At 42.8% G+C, this 23,344-nt stretch overlaps 1 protein-coding gene and 1 long non-coding RNA gene across 9 annotated transcripts in view; one reads left to right on the forward strand and one right to left on the reverse strand.

Moving 5' to 3' along the window:
• The window catches only part of LOC132248555 (uncharacterized), a 298,162-nt gene extending 285,889 nt beyond the window's left edge, over positions 1-12,273 (reverse strand). The window contains exon 1 of the long non-coding RNA XR_009459777.1: positions 12,184-12,273. This is a non-coding gene — a long non-coding RNA (uncharacterized LOC132248555). The remainder of the gene's footprint in view (positions 1-12,183) is intronic.
• The window catches only part of TUSC3 (tumor suppressor candidate 3), a 324,556-nt gene continuing 313,327 nt past the window's right edge, over positions 12,116-23,344 (forward strand). For 3 of the 8 annotated variants that reach the window (XR_009459776.1, XM_059721780.1, XM_059721781.1), the window contains exon 1: positions 12,117-12,282. Coding sequence is in view for 7 of the 8 variants with exons in the window: in XM_059721780.1 (XP_059577763.1) it covers positions 12,148-12,282 (135 nt within the window). In the remaining variant the exon portion in view is untranslated. Of the gene's footprint in view, positions 12,283-23,344 lie in introns of all 8 variants that reach the window. The other 5 variants (XM_014594993.3, XM_059721782.1, XM_059721777.1 and 2 more) reach the window with 2 other exon arrangements.

Here is a 23,344-nt window from a genome sequence, read left to right on the forward strand (position 1 = left end):
TTTAACACTTTAATTAATTACTTGGATAAAGAAATAGAGAGTATTCTAATCACATTTTTACATGACAAACCTGGTGATGACTAGAAAATTATATTTAGAGGTTTGCTTTTAGGAATTTGCTTATAGTTAAAGTAGATATGCATTAGACCATAGGATTAATTTGTTTTTAAAAGCCTGTTTGCGACAAAATTTCATTCAAGGCCCCTATGTCTGGAGCAGGCATAAACAGGCTGCGAAATTCAAACAGTGTTCTACACTGTTCCCTGATCACTCATAACATGAGATAAGGGACTCTGCTGCAGCCTCGTCACTGTGACCAAGTGTACAGACCTTGGAATTTCTGGTTTTGGTGGATGGACCAAATTAGGAGACCGGTAAATGACCAAATTAAGATATGTGCATGTGACAGGTTTGGGAAACAAAGGAATATGCTGTCAGGACAGAAAGTGGACACTGTGATGACCACAGGGAACCCAATCAATGAGGCCCTGGAATGAAGAGTCATCACAGGAGTGAAAAGAAAGAAAAGGAGGCATTTCAGAATAGCAAAGGGCCCCTGAGGGGGAAACCCAGGGCCACCATGAACAGAGGGCATACCAATAGCCCATCTTGCCCAAACCATGAGGGTGCTCTGCCTTCAACCTCCAGGCTGCTTACATCTGACTTTCAAGACAGAACCGCAGGGTGAAGCCCTTGTACTGGTCAGATGTACCAGTGCGAGGGCTCTATGACAGCCCTAGGACCGGCAGATATAGAATTGAGGAGGTTATTTTGTTTGTCTTGCTTGCATTATTCTTATCTGCTATCACTGTGTATCAATAAAATTTGCCAATTATTAAATGGAGAAGTCATGGTTGGTTTGAAGGGTAAGGTGCACAAATACAAAATGCACTATATCTGTCCTGGCTTTAACACTGGGGAGAAGGAGCTGGAGAATATACTGAGTCATAAATTCAACATGAATCAATAGTATTAAGAAATACTATTTATGAAATCTGTATTTATGCAGAAGACTGGAATAGATGACACTATATGTCCCTTTCAGCCCCTTTTCAGATTACTTATCAATACTTAATGCCCCTTTGCTTGTGTTAGCTCTTTCTGCCACTATATCACACTGGAAAGTCATGTTAATTTGGTTAGTAGCTTGTCCTCGAAGTCATTTTCAGAGTCGCTGCATTCCAAAATAATTTTTTATCATATAAATGTTACCTATATTATTTGTTTCTTGATGTCCAGCATTTAATCTGTCTTAATAAAAAAACCCTATATTTCTTGAGTGAATATTTTCATTACTAAATTAATGGAACTTATTTGTTTTTGAAGCAGAATGGGTAACAAAAAAGAAAAATCATAGACTTCAGTAGGGTGACAATTTACTCCCATACGATTAAACTGGTTTTAAGAAATAGCAGCAGGTGATCAACTACTATGTTTGCAATTACATCTTTATTAAACCATACCAAGGGTCCTCATCACTAAAATATATGAGCCAAATTTTGACTATCCTCTAAAAATCACAAAGACAATATTAACCACAACCTTGGAGGGTTACAACTCTATCTGAATAACAATTTTCTGTTACATTTTAACTCACATATACCTATATACACACATAGAATCATAGAAAATTAGGGTTGTAAGGGACCTCAGGAGGTCATCTAGTCCATCCCTCTACTCAAAGTAGATTCATCCCCAAGTAGATCATTCCAGCCAAGGCTTTGTCTAGCTTGGTCTTAAAAACCTTCAAGGATGGAAATTCCACTGTGGGTAACCTATTCCAGTACTTTATTACCCTCCTAATGAGAGAGTTCTTCCTAATATCTAACCTAAACTTCCCTTGCTGTAACTTAAGACCATTGTTCTTTGTTCTGTCATCTGCTACCACTATGGGGAACAGTCTAGCTCCATCCTCTTTGGAACCACCCATCAGGTAGTTGAAAGCTGTTATTAAATTCCCCCTCGATTTTCTCTTCTCCAGGCTAAATAAGCCCAGTTCCCTCAGCCTCTCCTCATAAGTCATGTGCCTCAGCCCGCTAACCATTTTCATTGCCCTCTGCTAGATTCTCTCCAATTTGTCCACATCCTTTCTCTAGTGGGGGCCCCAAAACTGGAGGCAGTATTCCAGATGTGGCCTCACCAATGCTGTATAGTGGGGAAGAATCACTTCCATTGATCTGCTGGCAAAGTTCCTACTGATGCAGCCCAGTATGCCATTAGACTTCTTCATAACAAGGACACACTGTTAGCTCATATTCAGCTTATTGTCCACTGTTACCCCCAGGCCCTTTTCTGCAGAGCTACTGCTTACCCAGTTGGTCCCCAGCCTGTACTGGTGCATGGGATTGTTCTGTCCTAAGTACAGGACTTTACTTCTCCTTATTGAACCTCATGAGACGTCTTTTGGTTCAATCCTCCAATACATCAAAGTCTCTCTGAGTTCTAGCTGTACCTTCCAGCATATCTACTACTATGCTTCAATTTGGTGTAATCTGCAGACTTGCTGGGGGTGCACTCTGTCACATCTTTCATGTCATTGATGGAGCTATTGAACAAAACCAACCCCAGGACTGACTCCTATGGCACTTCACTTGATGCCGGCTGCCAACTAGATATTGGGCCACTGATTACTACCCTATGAACCTGACAATCCAGCCAGTTTTCTATCCACCTTACAGTCCAGTCTATTCATCCAACCTGTACTTCCTTAGCTTGCTTGCAAGAATGTTGTGGGAGACCATATCAAACGCCTTGCTTAAGTCAAGGTATTATACATATACACACACACATATATATACACACACCTACATGTTTTTTCTATTATGGAGATTGCAAATTTTGCTTCAGCTCAGGTTAAGGGATTTACTCAAGAGCCACATAGGACTGACGGTAAGGGTTTATGAGCTTCATAAGGTACACAAGGTACAGTGGCTTAAGTAGGAAACCCAGCCCCTGTTAAAATCCATAAAGTCCACAACAGTGCAGATTGGAGGCTTTTGGAATTTTTAAGACTTCTAAATGGAAGAAGAGGAGAAACACTCTGCTTTAATTCCTACTTCATAGTGCAGCAGCAGTGGTATTCCAAGTCAGGCAGATGAGGGAGTCAATTGATTTAGTGGCTAATTTGAATTCACTTCAGAGGCATTAACAGTTTGCTCTCCTTTTTAACAGTCTTCATATTCCACTAATCAAATTGAGCTTCCTTAGCTGTCTGCTAACTGATTCTGGGTCTTTCCACCTATATCACAGCCTATTTCACAGCCTTAGAGACTATAGGTCTTCTCAAAATCATAGATCCATCCATGGAGACCAGTCTTCAGCAACAGGTAGATTTTCAGCTTAAAATTAGCCTCTGCTCCTGATCCATTCAGTCATAACTTGTGAAAAGTCTTTTTTTCATCATTTTACCTTTCACAAAAATATTATATTCTGATATATATTGTATGCGAGAAAATGTGGTATATTAGATCAGGAATTCCTAATCTGTTAATGACTATTTAACTTCTTTTCTAATTTCAGAAATAATAGATAGTTATAAATAAAAGGAAAGTTAAGAAGGAAATATAATACTAATTTTGCTGACTATGTAATTTGAAAACCTCTCTCTTTAAGAATGTTTGGAATAAAAAAAATATTTTAAAATCTGAAAGACTTTCTATTTCTTTAGGAAATAGAAATTTTGTAGAAACAAAATTTCCACTCACCTCTACTAAGTTTTGACAGAACTAAAAGAATAGTCCATAACATTAAGCAAATATAAGAAAGATTTAAAGTTCTAACTCTAAAGATGTTGGGGAAAAATTATGTATCGTAGACAAAAGTAATATGACCATGAAGTTGAAGGTTTATAGTTCTACTGAAAATAGATTTCATAGTCATGATCTGAAGTTCTTAGTAAAATGATACAATACAGGTGTTGAGACAATGAAAAAATGATAGCATCTTATATTTAGATTAACTCATGCCTCTGAAAGGCATGCATCTTTTTCCTTCTGTAAAACTAGGAAAGAAAAATAAAATAAAATGTAAAATATAACTATTTCTGAATTTTTGTATTAGCTCTAAGCACTCTCATCTCATTTTGTTTCTCTTAATCTCCTTTGAAAATAAGGTATAGATGGAGAAGAAAGATGACACATCACATATCAAGAAGTAGCTTTGCACTCAAACTTTGCTACTGCTTCTCTGACATTATGGCTCGGGACTGAAACTACATAGAAAATAGTATAAGTGATTAGAAACTGGTCTAAACCTGTAACAGAATGGAAGTTCAGTGCACATAGACTAGGTTCAAAATGGTGGAACCTGGTCTAAGATAGACGTGGACCCATGTAGTATCAGACATAATTGATTTAGGTTAAAGAGGTCTATCAAATGTCAGTACCAGTTCTCCTCCTGAATCAAGTTAGGTTGCAGTCCCCTAGCATTCCAGGATGCTTTGCGGGCCCACCACTAACATTGTCTCGCAGGGCAGGTGACCTAGCCTCTGCTCCCCTTCGTCTGCTCCAGCTGAGCCTGGTTGGCCTCACTCCTAGGCTGTCACAGAGCTGAGGCAGCAAAGCCTCTGCTTCCCAGCCTGGCCAGCAGCAGCAAAGGGGATGGGCAATGGCGAGAACTAACCCCTACCCCCTACCTGGCCCTGGCTCCCGTAGCTAGGGTCTACTCAGTAGGAGCCAAGCCTGCCCTGTGGGAGCTTTTCCCTTGTCTGCCTGGCTTGGCCAGGCTGCAGGGCTGTTCACCTTAACCCTGCTGCCTCCTCCCCCTCCCCATCCCCAACCTCTGCTTTTCAGCCACAGGGGGAATGGAGCCCCACCTTGGTCCTGGTCCCGGCTCCCACCCCCACAGCTCGGGTCTGCCCAACGGGGGCCAAGCTTGTCTTCCCAGCCACTGCCCGGCACCGCTAACAGGCTCTTGCCTGCACCTGTCCTCAGTGGGGGTTGGGCTGCAGCAGTGACACCCCAACCTGTGCTAGTTAGTTCATGCAGGGGTGGTGGGGCCAGGCCCATGCAGCAGGGTCATCTGCTCCCCATGGTGAGATTATACTGTGTCCAGTGAAAAACCCTAAAGCACAATCATGACAGCCTTGATCCCCAGGGTCTGAGGGTTTCACACACCCCTAAGGCTTAGGGATCACAGCAGCTGCATTTCTTAGGGCCTGAGGGTTTCACACAAGCCCAAGCTCTAGGGATCATGGCAGCCATGATCTCTAGGGCTCAAGGGTGCATGAAACCCCCTGGACCCTGGGGATCACAGCTGCCGTGATCTCTGGGGCTTGGAGGTTTTTCACTGGGCTTGGTGCACTAGTGAGGGAACAGGTGCTCCTCCTGCATAGGCCCAGACCCTCCTCCATGAGCCAGCCAGCAGAGGTGGGGGTGCCCTGCCTGGCTGCTGCTGAAAGCTGACCACTGAAGGGGGAGACAGGGCTGGGGAGAGGGCCAGGCCAGCCAGTCAGGGTGGCCCAGCTGCTGGGAGGTGTGCTGAATCGCCCACCAGCTTGCTGGCCTCAGCCAGTGCAGGTACCTTGCTCCCATCCCCTGTGGTAGGTAGAAGGCCTGTTTTGTTCCCGTCCAACCTAACCTAGGACACGTAGAGTAAAGTGCAAAACTTAGAGCACTTCCTCCTTGGGCTTTTTGAACTTCTGTACTTAACCTATGACATCACTGACATTTCAGCATCTTTGGTAAATGAAGATTATGAAAGCATTTCCAAGAGTTAATGTTTACATTTTTCTGACAATAATTTCATTGAAAATGCTATTTTATCTGTGTACTCCTGAAAAGGAGATGCTAAATTTGGTAAAAAATGATAAGTTGAAATTGAATACAAATTTGAGACTCTCCGTATGAATTAGTTTGCCTGTTGCAAGATCTGTTTTTCAGGTAAGATGGTGAGTTTATAGGATACATCACTATTTCAGCTGAACAGCTTAAATTAAGCCATTCAAGAATACTCTGTTTCAGAGCACTACAGTTATGGTTACTCCCTCTTACTCATCTATACATTGTTTAGGTTACCCACAACAAGTGAAGCATCATGTATTATTCCTTAAATAACATCATTTTGCCCATTTATGTGCTGTTTTATGTCTCTTCTGCAGAAGCAGAGAGTATGAACAATCTGTTGTTTAACAGGGGAGGTATCACTACTTTAGAATAAATAGCATTTCAATAGCCGTTAATTATTACAATGACATATCTAATTAAATGTAATTCCTGGCAATGCTCTTGCAAGGCATCTTCTAAATTTCTGCGGAAAGTTCTCCATTGAGATACAGACAGCAGAGGTTGTGGCTCTTGTAAACTTTATTTACTGCCTGATTGTGTTCTGGTTTTGTGTTATTGTTATATTTCTCACTTTTATTAATAAAATATATATTTTTAATAAATGTATTTTGCTAATCCATTCTCAAGATGTCCCCCAAGGCATAATAAGAATCTTTTATGATTAAACAAGTGTTAGGTCACATCCCTGCCTTGGGATGAAGTGTGGCAATTATCAAGATAGGTATCAAGATCTGCCCTACCATTTTTCAAGACAATAAATTTTCACAATTTTTGGATGAAATTACTTGGCAATCAACTTAAACTCCTTTTTCTGTTAAATTACCCATAACATTTATATGATTAACAGCAGAAAATAAAATCCAAAGCTCTTATTTGAAAAGAGAAAACAACAGTCGACTACACTAAACAGTTATCAAGAAGTGCAACTAAATAGGTTGTAATGTTTCAGGGATCTTTGAAGAATAGCTGTAATAACTGTACTTCAAAATGCATTCCCTTGCAGTTCACTTTCTGTGTGGGTATTGAAAATAATAAATGTATATATTATATCTCCATAAACTCAAGAAAGATTACATTCAAATTCACAACCTTTTGCTTTAGATCTTTACTTAGAGTCAAAAGTTAATATATAAGCAAATCTACATCCTTAAAATATCCTTTGGTATTAAAGTCACTTGTCAATTCTTTTGTTTTTTTACATAAATATATGGCTAATTCATATATTTGGATAGAAATAGATTATGATGCCATTCCTCTGCTTACTACATTTTTTAAATTACAGATGTCCATAGTCATAGACTTCAGATTTTATTGTGCTGTTATTTACCAACATTAAAAAAATGCCAAATAACTTTCCAGGCCAGATGTTCATGGGTAGGAGTTAGACAGCTGGTCCATGAATCAAGTCAATAGTTCCACTATCACTCTTTTAACTAACTTATCTCATTTAAAGCTGTCCAACTTAACATTTGTCCTGAGGACAAATTATAAAATATGTTTTGAGTTAATTTGGGGATTGTATATTGTTGTATTACAATAGGGCAGAATTAATATTAGGTGGTTTTCTGAGCATGACTCTGTGGCTCATTGTGGATTTATTACATAAATTCTGAGTTTCTTTGGTTTCTCTTTTCCAACTCCAATATTCTTGAATGGTAATAAAGTGCAATAAACATTGTTGTATAACTCCAACTTTCAATTTCTACTCAAAACTATTTCTACATTGAATTAATATTATAGCTGTCATGCCCTTGCTTACTGGTAAAGCACATTTCAGTATAGCATTAAGGAAAAAAAACCCAAACCCACAGAATTAACAAGCAATCAAACACCCCCCCAATCAAATCAGAATAAAAACATCGAGACAGGGAACTGATAACACATTTTTCATAGTAATAATATTTGTCCTGATTCAGTCTACATACATCACAATGCAGTGATAACACTACTTGCTAGATCAAAGATTTGCCTGGTTGCAGACATTATACTAATTATACTTTTTTATATCTAAACAAAACATCAGGCCAGTAAAGTAGACATTGCTATTCACCTGGCACTCCTAGCATTTCTTCCAGCCCCCTAATTTTTCCCCTGAATCCTTGTAATATTTATATCACCCCTGCAATCTTTGTGCAGGGTGACTTAATATTCTCTTTCCCCTCCAAGGCATTATGGCCTACATCAGAATTCACCTGTGTTTAGCTAAATAACATTCACTTAGCAGTGATGGCTAGAGAATTATATTTAGAAATTTGCTTTTAGAAATTGGCTAGTGGGAAGAATAGATTTAACTTGATTAGGAAATGTTAAAAATTATGAAACAGGAATGACAAGGCTTGTTAATTCTTACATTTGAACAATGGTCCATGTCAACTGCAAGGGTTAATTGGTTTCTAAAGTCTGTTTGTGGTCAAGATTCATATTAGCATTTTAGCATCCAAGGGTCCCTTTGAGGGTGAGAATGGCTCTACCAGTGGTCAGCAGAGTAATGTTTTGCTCAGAATGCATGTTACCAATACTCAGTGACCTTCACAGGTTACCTGTTGGTCTGTAGGTGGAGTTTAATAACCTATAAAGCCATAAATATTTTGGAATCTGCCTAAAGGAGAGTCTTCTTCTCTCCACAAGACATACTGCTGTGGCTATAGTTCAACGTTTCTGAGTTAGACTTCCCTTATTATAAAGACAGGGTGAACTGGGAAGGTATCTTTAATGTAGATAACATTATCTGGAATTTACTCCTTGACTTTTGATCTCAAATAGTTTGAACTTGGTTACATTATAACAAGGATGCAAATGGTATTCATTTGACTGAAGTTTGGAAAAATGTAAACAAAAAAAACAAACAAAAAAACCCTCTTGTTGATAAAAGCATAGCGTAGACTAATGCTTTCTTACCCCATTCCCTAAAGTTGGTTTCAAGCTAATTCTGGCTGGGTTAATTTCTACAGACTGTTGTCCTCTATCTCCTCAATCTCCCTGCTCATTTGAAAATGGGTAGACTACTTACCTTTTGTCTTCTCTACTTCCATGTTTGTAGCAAAATTCATTTCATGCATGAGCTAGGCTTACACTAATCAAAAATAACTTTTTCATAAATAGTGTTTTGTTCCCCAGGAGGGGTAATTGGTGTCAAGCAGATGAGCAAGGTCTTAAGTGACAGGGGACATCTAGGGCAGGGGCGGGCAATTATTTTGGGCGGAGGGCCCCTTACCCAGTTTTGGCAGGCTGTTGAGGGTGGCGTGGGTAGCCCCGCCCCTTGACAGGTGCTCCACCCCCTGGTCACCATCTTGGGACCAATGTCCCAATGTCTTGGGACCAATGTCCCATGGCCAGCATCAGTGGGGCCCAAAGCAGGGCACAGGCTGGCAGGGGTCTGTGCAGCCAGGCTGGGCAAGAGGGGAGCTGGCCCGGTTCCATAGCACCTCTGTCGGCTGGGACCCTGTGATCCTGCCACCCTGCTCTGGGCCCCACTGGCACTGGCCTCAGGACACTGGTGTGGGCCCCATGCTCCCACTGTCTCCCTGCCCACTCACTCCCAGTGCCCCCCAGCCCCGTGGTACAGGCGTGAGGCAGTGCACAGCCCCGACCCCCTGCTCACTGGCAGGGAAGAAGGTGGTGCTGAGCATGGGTAAAAGCGGCCCCTCGCCCACTCCATGGCCGAAGCTCCCTGCTGCAGCCGTTCACAGCCCACATGAGGCTGTCTGGAGCAGGCACAGGCAGCCCCACACGGGCTGCAAGCAGCTACAGTGTGGGGCGCCAGCCACGGTGTGGGAGAGGGGCTGCTTTTCCCTGCGCTCAGCACAAGCTTGTAACCTGGCCCTGCTGCCAGCCTGGGCCTCACGCTGGCTCTGGGCTTGCCCATCAGGGTTGTGCGTGGCGGCAGCAGCTGTGGCCCCCCCACTTGCTGCGTTGGGCAGTGTTGGCTGCAGTTGCCCGCTTAGCGCTTGTGCACTGGGCAGCCCAGTGGTGACAGTGGCAAACACTGCCTGGTGCGGCAAGCGGGGGGGCTGCAGCTGCTGTCACCATGTGCAGCCCCAATGGGCGAGCCCAGAGCCAGCTCAGGGCCCAGGCTGGCACTGGGGCTGAGTTACAAGGTGGTGCTGAGCATGGGGCGGGAAAAGTGGCCCCTTGCCTGCCCCGTGGCCGGTGACCCCACTGTAACCGCTTGCAGCCTGTGTGGGGCTGTCTGCACCTGCTCTGGACAGCCCCAGGCAGGCTGCGAGTGGCTGCAGTGTGGGATGCTGGCCACAGGGTGGGCAAGAGGCTGCTTTTCCTGCGCCGGGAAGGAGCCCGGGGAAAAGCGGAGCACGGGGGGGGGTGGAGGGAAAGTGGCTGTTCCCCCGCCCCATGGCTGGTGCTCCCTGCTGCAGTTGCTCACAGCCCATGTGGGGCTGTCCAGAGCAGGCACAGGCAGCCCCATGCCAGGTGCAAGCAGCTGCAATGTGGGTGAGGGGTCGCTTTTCATTTTTGACAGGAACCAAGGGCAGATAAATATAAATTTTCTAAATTTTTTAGGGGCCCCGCAGGCCGGAGAGAATGGCCTTGTGGGCTGAATCTGGCCCACAGGCCATATTTTGCCCACCCCTGATCTAGGGGAAAATCAGAGCTATGGTTTGTTCTCCAGGTTGGGGTCTCTGTAAAACAAATCTTGGTTTGTCAGACCACATTCCATTTCTGGTACCAATATGACAGATCAAGAGGTGGATATCTTTACCTGTCTAGTCCAGGGCTAGTTAGGGCAGTAACATGCTAGCAATAGTTTCATAGTAATGCACATCTCATGTCCCACCAGTCAGAAATATCCACAATACCTGTTACTCTGGGCAGGGCAGAAGAAGGTGTATGCAGGTTGGAGGCAGCTGAGAGTGAAAGACCAATACATTACAGAGGGCTGTTGCTGAAAGGTACATAAATGCTCAGAAGACTACATAGGTAGGAAGTGGTCCAGGGGGTTTTCTGAGCTGTAGGTGTGGAGCACTGCTTGTGTGATTCCAGCTATCTCCAACCCTCTCTTTAACAGTTCCTTAATTTCAGGGAAACACCACTGGGAGCTCTCCAGCAACACTCTCCTGGAGAGCTCTTAAGTAGGTTTTGAACTATCTGAACGTGAATGGTCTTGGTTCTACTGTATTTGCAAAAGTACCAGATTCTCATAGCACCAACAGAAGTCAATGGAAGATTATGAAACACCATGTCCTAGGCCTCTCAAACCAGGCACCCAACATTTGTGATACTTTTATCTTTTATCTCTCAAGAAAGACACTGAACAACAAGTAGAAAGAAAATATTAAGTAACTTTTGATTAGCAACTTCACTGCTTCCTTTCCTGTGCACTAACAGAAGAAGAGGTTTTGTAAGGGAAAAGTGCCATATATTCATGTATTTGAAGACTGTATTGTAACACATGAGGGACCCACATTTGGGATGTTTAGGGAACTTTAGTAGTTGCATTTCCTACTGTTTGCGGCGTTCCTTAATTTTCTTAACTTCAGTAACATTAAGTTGTGGGTGCACTAGAACTAAAGTTGAATTTCCATAGGACAGCAGTCTCTCTGTTTGCATAAGGGTCCGGTTTGTTAGAGCTTTTCCTATTTGTGATTGTAAGCACTACGAACGCCTCAATACTCCCTCTTCTTTCTAGAGACACCCCATTAACGGAGGTGGCCATGCACACTTCGGAAAGCGTTGCTCATACATTTTCTGGCTGCCTGCCCAATTGTTCCTGCAGATGGTGCAACCTGTCAAAAGACCACCTGGGAAAATTACAGCTCTAAGCTGCTTTGTACTGCTTACGGTGCAGATTCACAGCGGTGGCGGAGCTGGGGGAGCTCGTGCAGGGGTAGCGGCCCATTCCTGCTGGAATGGGGTAAATTAGAGCACCCAGAATAGGGGACAGCACTGAGAAGGGAACGGGGTGGTGCAGCTGGGGAGAAGTCAGGGGCAGCTTGTACTTGCAGGGTGGTTGGGGACTGTCAGGTCCAAAGCCCTAGGGCCCCTGGCTTGTCATGCTGGTCAGTCCTGCTGCCCCACGGGCTGCATCCCAGTCCCATGACCGGGGCTGAGCTTCATCCTCTGCAGTGGGCAGCATCTTTTACCGGCCTAGCTGCGCAGAGCCCGGGACAGGCGGGCACTGCCCGGGTCCCTCCAGGCGCTGCGGTCGGTCGCAGGCAGGTGCCCCCCAGGAAGCCGCACCCCCACCTCCCTCCGGAGGCCTCGCAAGTGAGCCACCGGCTACCGAGAAGGAGGCGGGAAACTACCATTCCCAGACGCCTTTGCGCTGCGGGCCGGTCCTGATTGGCCAGCGCCACGGCCCAATCTGCGGGACGACGTGGGGGCCGCAGGTGCTCTGCGGGGGCGCAACATGGCGCGGGGAGCGCGCGCGCCCGGGCGCTGGTACCTGTCGGTCGGTGGCATCCTGCCGCGCCTCGCGCCGCTCCCGCTCCTCCTGCTCCTGCTGCTCTGCGCGCCGCTCGGGGGCGGCCAGAAGAAGAAGGAGGTTAGGACCGCCGCCCCCGCCCGGCCCGGCCCGGCCCGGCCCGGCACGGGGCTCGCGTCCCCCGGCCTCGCCTCAGCCGGTCCCGGGGCGGTGGCTGCCGGGGGGAGGGGCTTGGGCGCGCCCAGCCCAAGGGACCCGCACTAGGCGCGAGCGGGGCAACCCGTCCGCGGCGGCCGAGTGGTGGGAGCGGGCAGGTGCGCCCGCCCAGGGGCCGGGGCACAGCGACCCGCAACGACATGTAGCCCAGAGCGGTACTTTGGGAGCCACATGAAGCAAATCGGGATTAAAAAAAAAAAAAAGGATAATATATATGTGTGTGTGTGCGCATATATATATATATGGTATTATGTATGGGCGTATGCATATATGTCTACTTATATGTTTATACACACATTAAACTAACCCTAAAATATAGCTAGACCTAGAACTACAGAACTAGGTCTGTATAGGTCTGTCTACATCTATATTAGATCTATATCTGTCTAGATGTATATTTGTCTATTAGATCTGTCTATAGATAGGATCTCTATTAGATTGAGATCTATCTATATATTTAGGTTTAGTTTCATATATCTGTATTATACTTATATAGCATTAAATAGTAATGTATGACATACGGTGTGTGTATATATACTCTACTGTAGTGTATATAACTTACAGGTTTCCCTCGCCAACCATGGTTTTGAGTATCCACGTTTAATATTCTATAGACCATTTTGGCTACCACGGTATACAGTTTGGAGTATCCACGGTTTTCCATGGTGGCCCATCAGCCTGCCTCCTGCCATTTCAAATCACCCCACGCTTTTGCTAGCCCCCGTGGCGCTCCCATCTCCTCACACTCAGTCTCATGTTATTCTTCACGCTGTTAACATCCAGTTGCAGATGCTCCACATTTTTCTCCTGATTTCTTTGTGATTTTTGCATTTTGCCCTTAATCATGGATGGCCTGTAAGCAAGTGAGTGGTGAAGGTGACCAATTTGTGAAGACGGCAAGAAAAGTGATATCCTTGGAAACAAAATTGGAGTTGTTGGATCATCTAGCACATAGAGGGAATGTGGCGAATATAAAAAAAAGATTTTTTTACACTGTATGTGTCTTTATTATTCATATTCAAGTCCCTAATCCCATTTTTCCCGTAAGTATTTTGTCTTACCAACCATGGTTTTGCCAACCACGGGAACTTTCAGGAACCTAACCCCTGCGGTTGGTGAGGGAAACCTGTATATAGTATGCATATTATTATACATAATATGTATTATATATACACTAGGTATAATACAGTGTGTATAATATTTCTTTCTTTCTTCACCTCCCAACCCCTTTTCCATTAGGGAAATGAACATGTATCTCGTTCTGTTTTTGTTTCCAGCAGCTTGGATTTGGGTCAGGGCACCTTGCATGCTCTTCCTGTGCGGATGCAAGAGACTGTTACTTCAAAACTTCTCATTCTATTTTAAAAAGGGAAATTGTACCCCCTCCCTGCCTTAGCTCCTTGACTAATCTTTGCGCTGTCGTAGTGTTTTAAATTCAGTCTTTAGACCCTGATGGTTTTAATTCTGGAGTGACATGTTATGTGTCTTGAATGTGGTTTTATTTTAGCCCACTCCATAAGGGTGCTGCCAGGAAGCTCGTGCTTTCTTTTGAAAATTCCCTTTTGTCAACACTTAACTTCTTTGGTTTATTTATTCAGACAAGTGGGCAAACTCTCCAAAAGCATGCATACGTGTGTTTTATGTTTCACTCAACAGTGTTGTTGAAGGATAATTCTGGAGCAATAAACATTCATGCCAAAAACGAAATCTTGCTTCTTGGCATGACTTATTTAGCAACACTGCTTTTAAAAATAATCTGAACCCTTTTCATGGTTAGCACTCCTCCTTGGAACTGTGTTTACACTTGTAATGAGAAAGTAGTCCAACATATAAGGCCAGGTGCTGTTCTCACTGATACTCATGTAGGACTGGTTGGTGCTGTTGCAGACTATAATGTCTCCTGCATTAGCATGAAAGCAGGGTGCGATCCATGATATAGGTTTGTATGGGGCTCTATACGTATTAAACCTATTGCTAGGTTTAACTTTCAGATGGCTTTTAATGCATTTAAACATGATATTTAAGAATAATAATGGACTTATAATATTTCAGATAATTTGTGACTATAAATAATAAGCAATTATTCAAAACAAACTTTGTTATTAAGGAACTGTAGGGAAAACGAGCAAGAATGTTTCTTTGGCGTTCTTTTATTTTCTGTGTAGGGAAGGTATGAGTTAAAATTCTGAGAACCAGTAAGTAAAAGTAGTTAGGCTAATATTTTATAAATGTTTCTGTTAAAAGGTAGCGTAAGTTTAAAAATACATGCACCTCTAACTAATAAGATATTGTGGACTAAGGGCCAAGATTGTAGATGCCTGAAGTTAGTCTGCATAATCCTCTTTCAGATGTTTAAATAAATGTTTTCCTTTTTCACAAAAAGGGGGGGGGGGGGGAGAAGAACTATAAGTCTAAGAAGTCGGTCGTCAACTTAATTATTACTATCCTGTTTTGAAAATCTGGCTCCATAGTTCTTTATGAGACCAAAAAAGGGTGGGAAATAATACACTACGCTCTAATGCTGTCATTTAAGTGTGTGGGGGGGGGGTCCCCTTGAATTTAAATATGCTACCTTGCTAGTCATTTCCATAAAATCTGTTTAATGTTTGACACTTTTGTTTCTCTTAGTGAAATACTAACACTGCAGCAAATGCTTTGATGCTTCCATGTGGTGTGGCAGCTGAGCTTACAAGATAGCTGACATCATATATATAGTATTTAATATGGGTTCCTTTCCTGATAAAAAGGATGATGGCAATTCAGAGTAAAGTCAGCACCCAGAAATGTTTCTTATAATGCATGCTTCTCCATCATACTGCGGAAGTGACATGTAGTATAATCCAAATGGATAATATTTTTCTACCCATTTTCTACTGCTCTACAAGTTGCTATTGCTCCTTCCTTCTTAAGAGCTGCTATATAACTTCCTTCTAACACAAGGGTAGGCAATACTGGAGGGCCATGTAGGAAGTTTTGGTGAGCTATTGTGGGCTGGGGTCGGGCGTGCTGGCTCCGAGCAGTGAGGGGGGATGCTGACCTAATGGGGAGGGTTGAGGTGGCAATTGGTCTTCTCCAGCACCCGGCTGTCTTCCCTACAACCACCACAGGGCGTGGGGTGGGCAGACAGGGTATCCTACAGGTGAGGTGTGCTTGGCCAGGCTGATGGAATGGGTCTGCAAGTGGTCAGGGAGTGGCATCCAGGAATGGGATGGCTGGGTGGGTCTGGGGCCAGGACTGCAGGGTGGTGACAGTGTGGGGCCTGAGCCTGGGGCAGAGCTGTGATCTGCTCCCCACACCAGATGCTGCTCTGTACTTGCCTGTGGCCACATCCCATCCACTTGGCCAAGCTCACCCTGCCCACTGGGATCATGGGCCAGACTCCATAGAGAACCCCACCTGCTCACTCTCTCTTTCTAGTGCCCCTGTCTCTGGCAAAGAGTCAGGCTGCAGTGGTGCCCCTGCTTTGCCACACACCCAGGGGTGGCAGGACTGGGTGCATGTGCCGTGACCCAGGCTTCTCCCCATGCCTGGGCTAGGTGGGGCCATATAAAATCCCTTAGCAGGCCAGATTCAGCTCAGGGCTGTATTTTGCCTACATGTGTTTATGTTCCTCTTTACAATGTGTCCTTTATACTAGGGTTTCATTCATATCTTGAATGTACATGTTTCCAGAATTTAGCATGACCTAAGACTATTCTTCATTTGTAATATATGCACAAAGCAGCCATTTGTTCATTTACTTGTTTTCTGTTCCATATTTATATTGAAAGTTTAGCTCTGTTAGTCTCATTAGTGTAACGGAGGGGGACAAGCTTGGCAGTAGACGTAGCAGTTTCTTGCATCATTGTTTTGCAGACTACCTGATTGTATTCATCTAGTGCACAATTATTTTAAAACTACATAAAATGCATTTGGATTCTATGAGATGGCCTGTAAACATAACTTTATTTAATAAAGAAGCAGAGTAATAAGCATCTCTTAACAATCACTGTCTGTCTTGAGAACCTTGGCTGATGTAAAGCTTGTATAATGTTGTGAATCTCTTCATTTATATCTGAAACAAGGGAGAACTGAGTATTTAACTTTTTTAAATTATAGGGATTAAAGATTCAGGTCTGATTTCCACTCCTCCCCCCACTCCTTCTGCCTGAGCAAGGTGGATGTCTTGTACAATTAAATATGAATAGTTGTTTTCTAGATTTACCATGGTCTCTACTTGCATGAGGACAAATGACTACACAAAGTAGAAATCAGACCTGTAGATTAAATTAGTATTTGTTAGAAACAGTGACTTGAAAAATAAGTAAGTCTATTTCATGCCAGTGAGCAAGGTTTACTGTTCAACAACAGTCTTAATTTTTGATGGATATTTCAAGTTGTATTTGTTTTCAAATCACTTAACCAGTGAGAAGTTGTATACAGATTTATAGGATGTAACAGAGATTGATATGTAAGATGCCTTGTAGGTACAATCTAATTTTATCCATTCTTAATACTGTCCCAGAGCAACTGATATTCAACTTTTTTTGTAATAAAGCATACAGGATGAAATCTTACCTCCATTGAAGTTGGGGGGAAACTTGTCATTGATTTCACTCTTGCCAGGACTTTCCTGGCAATATTAAAGGTATAGCTGGTGGAAGATGCACTTGCTTCTTACTGCTCTCTTGGGAAGATGATGGAGAAAATTGGTTAAAATGAACTGTTGGCTAAAATTAGCTTTTAGTTATTGATGCTGGAGGTAAATAGAAACTGGAAAGTCTACATATGTCTGTATGTGGCTGGTAATTGATACATCAGCTTTGTTGAAATACAGGGATCTTGGTGGTTTTAGATCAAATTCTTAAGTAAAAAAACCCTCAGACATATGTTTTAATAGGTCAGAGAAAAATCTGTTGTAACGTAGTATTTCATCTCTGTTACTCAGTGAATTAAATGAAATCCATTGGATAGAAAGGCTCTTCTCAGAAGCCTTGTACTAAGAAATTTAATTGGGTTTGTATGTTTATTTTATTTAGCATGTTCTAACGATGATTTTTTTTTTTAATTTTTGACAGCGTCATGCTTGGCTTCAGTTATATCAAGCGAATAAGCACATAGCACTGAACTTGATACACCCTGAAGAGGGAGATTCGTAAACTATTCAAGTTGTATCATATTGTAATGTGGGAGAATGTACATTTTTGTCTCGCTGTACTTCCTCCTGAACTAGGAGGACCCAGACCCAGTAAATTAATGACATCTGCATGAGTCCTGGGCCATGTATATTAATATGAATCAATTGTAAAGGCTCTGGCTCTCAGCTGTTTAGTCTCTGTTAACTTGCAGCCCTGTATGCCTGGAATTTGCTAATTTTTGGACATATAGTTCCTGTCAAAAGAGGAAAGAGAGTGGAGGTTCGTTTGTTAAATAGTCAAGTATTAATTTAGTTTCCAAAATTCTGAGAGATCAATGAGAAAGCATGGTGTCTTCTCTCACACTGTAGCTTCAAACTCAGTGGAGCCAGGATTAATGCAGAAAAGAGAAGAAGAATAAGAAAGAAGGTACTTCCACCTCTGCTGAGTTGCTGCTTCTTTATATCTTCCACTTACAGAAGAAGACAAAATATTGTCATCAGTGATGTGGCAGATAATACACTATATATCTAGTGTATTGAAAGTGGATAATTCCGTTCATGAGAGGGAAAAATGAGCATCTCTGTTTTCATACTATTCAGGCTTAAAAAATACGGTCTATTTAATAATGCACCTGGAAAATTAAGTATTTAAATGAGTGCATTTTCAAGTGCATTTTTCAGATTCATTTTAAAGTTAGTATTAGATTAAAATGACTTAGATATTTGTGGAAATGTAGTAATTTACTTTAATATGCTTTGTTTAGAGCTAGAGAATTTTTGATTAAGAGTGGTACATGCGCTGGGTTAACTAAATTGTCTGCTTCCGAATTGGTTGCTCATATTTAGAGCCTGCAATCTAACGTCATCGTACACAAGGTCAACAGAAGCTTATGAAAGAACCTCTGGGTTGTGTCACTGCTTAACACTGGTACTAGACGGCATGAATTAGGTTGTTTATCAGGTTGTTAGCAGTAACTGTTTTAATTACAGAAACTTTTTATTATAGCTTAAAATTACAAACATTCCCTTAATATACTTCAGCTTAATCATAGCAAAATTACATCAAAATTAATACAAATACCATATTTTTCTTGCATACAACACCTCCTGGAATAAAATCCACACCTTGCTTTTTAAAGGAGCTGTGAAGAAAAAAGATCTTTCCTTGTAGTAAGCAACTGAGTAGCAGCAACTAGGGAGTTGAACCTGCTCATTGTTCTGCTACCTGTGAAGTGCGTGCAAATTTTCATTTTGTTTTTTCCTGGCTGAAATTTAGGCAGCAAAATTTTCTGGTACTGTATGTGTGAACATGCAAGTGGCTGCAGCTGTTTTTTGGGGGAGTGGAAAAAGATGTGTGTGCTGTATGTAAAAAAAAAATATGGTTTGTCTGTATTAAAACTGGTTGGGAGCTGGTCTTTTTGTTTCCTAGAGCAGGGTTGGCAACTTGCAAAGGGGCCCACAAAGGTCCAATCCAGTCTATATTTTACTAAGGAGATGCTGATTTCCAAGTTGTTTGATCTATTTTTGCATCTTGCTCGTGGCCTGCCAATTGTTTCTAGCCTCTCCAACTGTTACAGTCCAAGTGGAGGGCTGTTCTTTCTTTCTGCAGCCTCTGCTGATTGCTGTTAGAGTGGCCAGAGGGGAATGGTGGCCTTGAATTTTGCCGTCCTCTAGTATGAATTTGAAATATCTTTACATCCCAGAATAAAACAAAGCCATTAGTTATTGGTGGTCATAGGGAGACCCTGACTATCTAGGCATCCGTTGGGCAAGTCATGTGATAGGAGACAGACTATTAACATTTTGGAAATTTATTGAGTACAACTTCTTGATATAAAATGTGTAGAAGGCAGCTAGAGAAAAGGTTCTTCTATATTTCCTTCTGACAAAGAAAGAGGGACTGGTCAAGAATATGAAGGTGCAAGGAAACCTGGGCAGTAGTTGTCATTAAAGATAAAGTTTGTGATTATTAAGAATGGAAGGAGGGATACAGCAGAATGAAAATAATGGACTTCAAGAAAACAGACTTCAATAATGCAGAAAATTGGTGTGTTGTGGGAGGAGTCTAAAGAGAGGAATTTAGGACAGTTGGCAATCTAAAAAAATATTAAGGGCATAGGAGAAAATAACACAGAAAAATAGACTAACATGACTAAATCATGTGCTGTTTGCTGATGTGAAACTGAAGGAATCCTATAAATAGTTGATCCCTAAAATGTATCAAATTATTAAGGATGAGTATAAAATTATAGCAAGGCCACATTGGGGAAAAATCAGAAAAGCCAAGATAAAAGTGAAATACGATGAGTGAGGGACATAAGTAAAATAAATTGTTTTATAAGTACATTAGGAGGAAGTCTATGGGAGGAATCAATCTAGTACTTAGTGAGAAAAGAATGGTAAAAATAGATTTGGCTGAAAGCGCTAAAATAGTTAATGCCTTTTGCTTAGAATTCCTCTAGAAGGGTTAATGTTGATCATATTAACACAAGTAGCATCAGCAGTATGGGGAAGAACTCAGGTTAAAATAAGGAAAGATCATGTTGGAGACTAATAAAGTCAGATGTTTTCAGATCAGCTGGGTATGACACACCTGTAGTATTTGGAGACCTGATGGAGGTAATGTCAGAGCCTTAAGTGATTATCCTTGAGAAACTGTGGAGGAGGGGTAAGATTGCAGAAGATTACAAAAGGTTTGTTTGTTTTTTTAAAGATCTGAGAGAGGAGTTTGGGAAAGAAAATATCAAGTGGTATTTCAAAGGGTTCTATTCTATCGGCTGCCCAAACAAACTCAGGATTGACTGGTTAAGTTGCAGTTCTGCAGAGAAGGACCTAGGTGTTATAACAGATAACAAAGTAAATAATGACATACTTTTGCCAAAAAAAAAAAATATATATATATATATATTGGGATGCACACACAAGAACAAATCATCTCTGAAACTGAAGATTCGATGCTGATTCAGAGAATCGGGCATAGACACAGCTTTAAATGCTTTTTCTACATACCTCGAAGTACCAGCACAGCTTGTGAACGCTGTTATGCTGGAGCTCATGGAGCACCCCCCAGGAGTGTGGGGAGGCCCTCCATGTGCTCAGCAGCAAACCTGGAAATGGACCAGTACTTCCAGTCCACTTCTGGGTCTGCTGGGGAGCACACTGGGGGCCCTCATCAGCTGTGGGGGGACCCAGGGTCCCCCCCACCAGACCCAGGAGGCTCTGCACAGCCCTAGTGTCACTTGAGTATTGTGTCCAGTTTTTCCACTTCAAGAAAGGTGTGGACCACTGAGGAAGTCCAGAGGAAACAAACAAAAATCATTAGAAAACATGGTTGATAAGGGAAGATAAAGATAAATATGTTTTTGTTTTTCTTTTAGAGAACACTGAAAGGAGATGCCAAGTCTTCACATATATAAAATATTATTGTAAAGGAGTAGATTAGTTCTCCATGTCCATTGGGAGTAAGACTGAAGTTAGACATCAGAAAAAAATAGTAAGGATAGTGGTAAGCACAAGAATGTAGTGGGGAGGTTGTGGAATCTGCATTGTAGGTTTTCAAGAGCAGATTAGACAAAAAGCTGTTAGAAATGGTTTGGGTATAGTTGAACTTGCCTTTGGGCAGGGGAATGAACTGGGTGATCTTTCAAGTTTCCTTCTATCCCCATCTTTAGAATTTTGGAACTCTGCTTGTGTTTTTATCTAATGGCTTTTCAGCATAAAAAGTCTAAGCAGTTCTGGGATCTGTTCATTAATTTTGTCTTGAAGGCTAGAACCTTTCTTGTTAATGGAGCCTAAGAGTCTCTCTCTCAAATGTAGGAGCCTAGACTTAAGAAAAACAACAAACAGGAAAACATGCTCTGATAAAGTGAGAGGATGACAAGGACTAGAATTCCATGTATCTTTCCCTGTGGTCAGCGTTTCAGCAGTATTTTTGCTGTATATATTGTTTTGTAAATCAAGCTTTCCAGTTGTTTAGCTTATTGTGTTTCTCAGGTTCAAACTAAATCTTACCCTTTACAGTGAAAAATAAATAATCATTGGGTATTTGTCATGGGAAGGACTTTAAGGCAGGAGGGGCTCCTGAGAATAGAAGTAGTTCTCCCATACTCACCTAGGAGACAGGAAGATTGTCGCAGGCGTGTGTGGCAGTATGTCATGTTTCTGGAGTGAGTACTTGTTCTGGATTGCTGAGAATTGAGTCATGCTGGGTACTTCTGGCCCCAGAGAGGGGCAGCTGTGGAGAGATTCCAGCATTAGGAAGTCCGAGACACTGGGGGACTCACCTCTCGATCCCAGTCTGCAGAGTATTTGGCAATGCAGAGGCACCAGGAAGAAGGAACAGGTGGCTGGAGTACCACTGCTGGAGGAAGTTTTGTAGGGAGCTCGACTGATGGGGGTGCAGCTGATCAGAAGCCATTGCCAATAAATAGGTGTTGGGAAGGGGAAAGGGAAGATCTGGCAGGCTCAGCCCCCTCTGTGGGTTGGACTGTCCTCTGGAGCTGTAAGAAACTGTGTCTGGTTTTTTTGGTCCTCTTTTCCTTTTTGCCATTTTATTTCTTTCCTTGGCTGAGGGTTTTATTTTGTTTGGACTTGAATTCATTACCCTGCTGTGAGGAGGGCCCAGACAGCAGTTTTGAAGTTAAGGAGACAGACTAGAGGGCTACTGGGTGTGGTCCCTTCAACCCTGGGGAACAGGACAAAATAGCCCTGCCCAGGATAGGGGTTAGCCCCAAATGACTTCTGGAATCAATGACCAAGGGTGTGGTGTGGTCAGAGTGTAGGGAGGAGGAGCCCCATAAAGCAATCTCACCAGGTAGTTTGTAGATCCGAGGTGATTTTTCCTTGGGGAACTAACTCCCAAATCAAGATAAGAAACGCCAAAGTCATGGTGGGAGAGAAGACAACATCAGGGAGCGACTGAAGTAGGTAACCATAGCACCTTCTTGAGCCCAATTACATGTGGGGAAGATGTTAACCCAGCAAGGACCCAGGCCTTATAGACCCTATTGTGGACAGTATTGAAACCTAATTATGTACAAAAATCTAACTGTTTTGCATATGACTCCTCCCACAATCTGCTTGCATTAATTCTGGGTAATTCTTTGATCTTTAAACTCTTGGGAATCCTTCTTGTTTTTCATAAAGCTCCCTCACTACCCCTACTGCAACTAGTGGTGTAAATAGTAATTAAAAAATATCCATTTAAACTGTTGTAATTACAACAGTTAATTGGTACGGCAACCCTCGGCCTGGCTTGCATGGGGCTGCTCTGGCCTGGCCTGCGGGATGCCCCTGCCCAGCCTGGCAGCAGCAGGATGCTTTCAGCTCCCTGAGGTGCAGTGGGGGCTCAGTGCCTCCCCAGCATCATGCCTCAGGATGAGCTGATCAGGTGGGCAGGTTCTCTCCAGGTCCAGGCCTAGGTACAGATGAGGTGATGGGCAGGGAGGCTTCAAGCAGTTGCACCAGGGTCTGCAGAGCCTAGGTATACGTACTATTCCCACCTTCTCTCCTCCTTGTTCCTCCCTCCCTTTCACCTGCCCTGTCGCCTTCTGGTTCCTGCTGGTGCACCACATGGCTTCCTGACAACCCACCCCTCCCACCCGCCTTCTCTGCCAGACTGTGCCCTGCCCCATGCTAAATGGTAACATATAGGCTATAACTGGTTATCACTGGGCTTACTGGTTAAATGATTAATTATTTAAACATTCACATCCCTAATCTCAAGAATTTGAGCCAGTTTTTAAACCTAATTCCCTAAAGATTCCAGGGTAAAAACCATTTGTTTTGAAGATCTGGTGTGTTTCTAACGTACTGACTTTTTTGTGACCTGCGCTAGTTTATTTTGTCTAT

Source organism: Alligator mississippiensis, chromosome 2 (genome assembly GCF_030867095.1).
Source record: "Alligator mississippiensis isolate rAllMis1 chromosome 2, rAllMis1, whole genome shotgun sequence".
NCBI classification, from domain to species: Eukaryota; Metazoa; Chordata; order Crocodylia; family Alligatoridae; genus Alligator; species Alligator mississippiensis.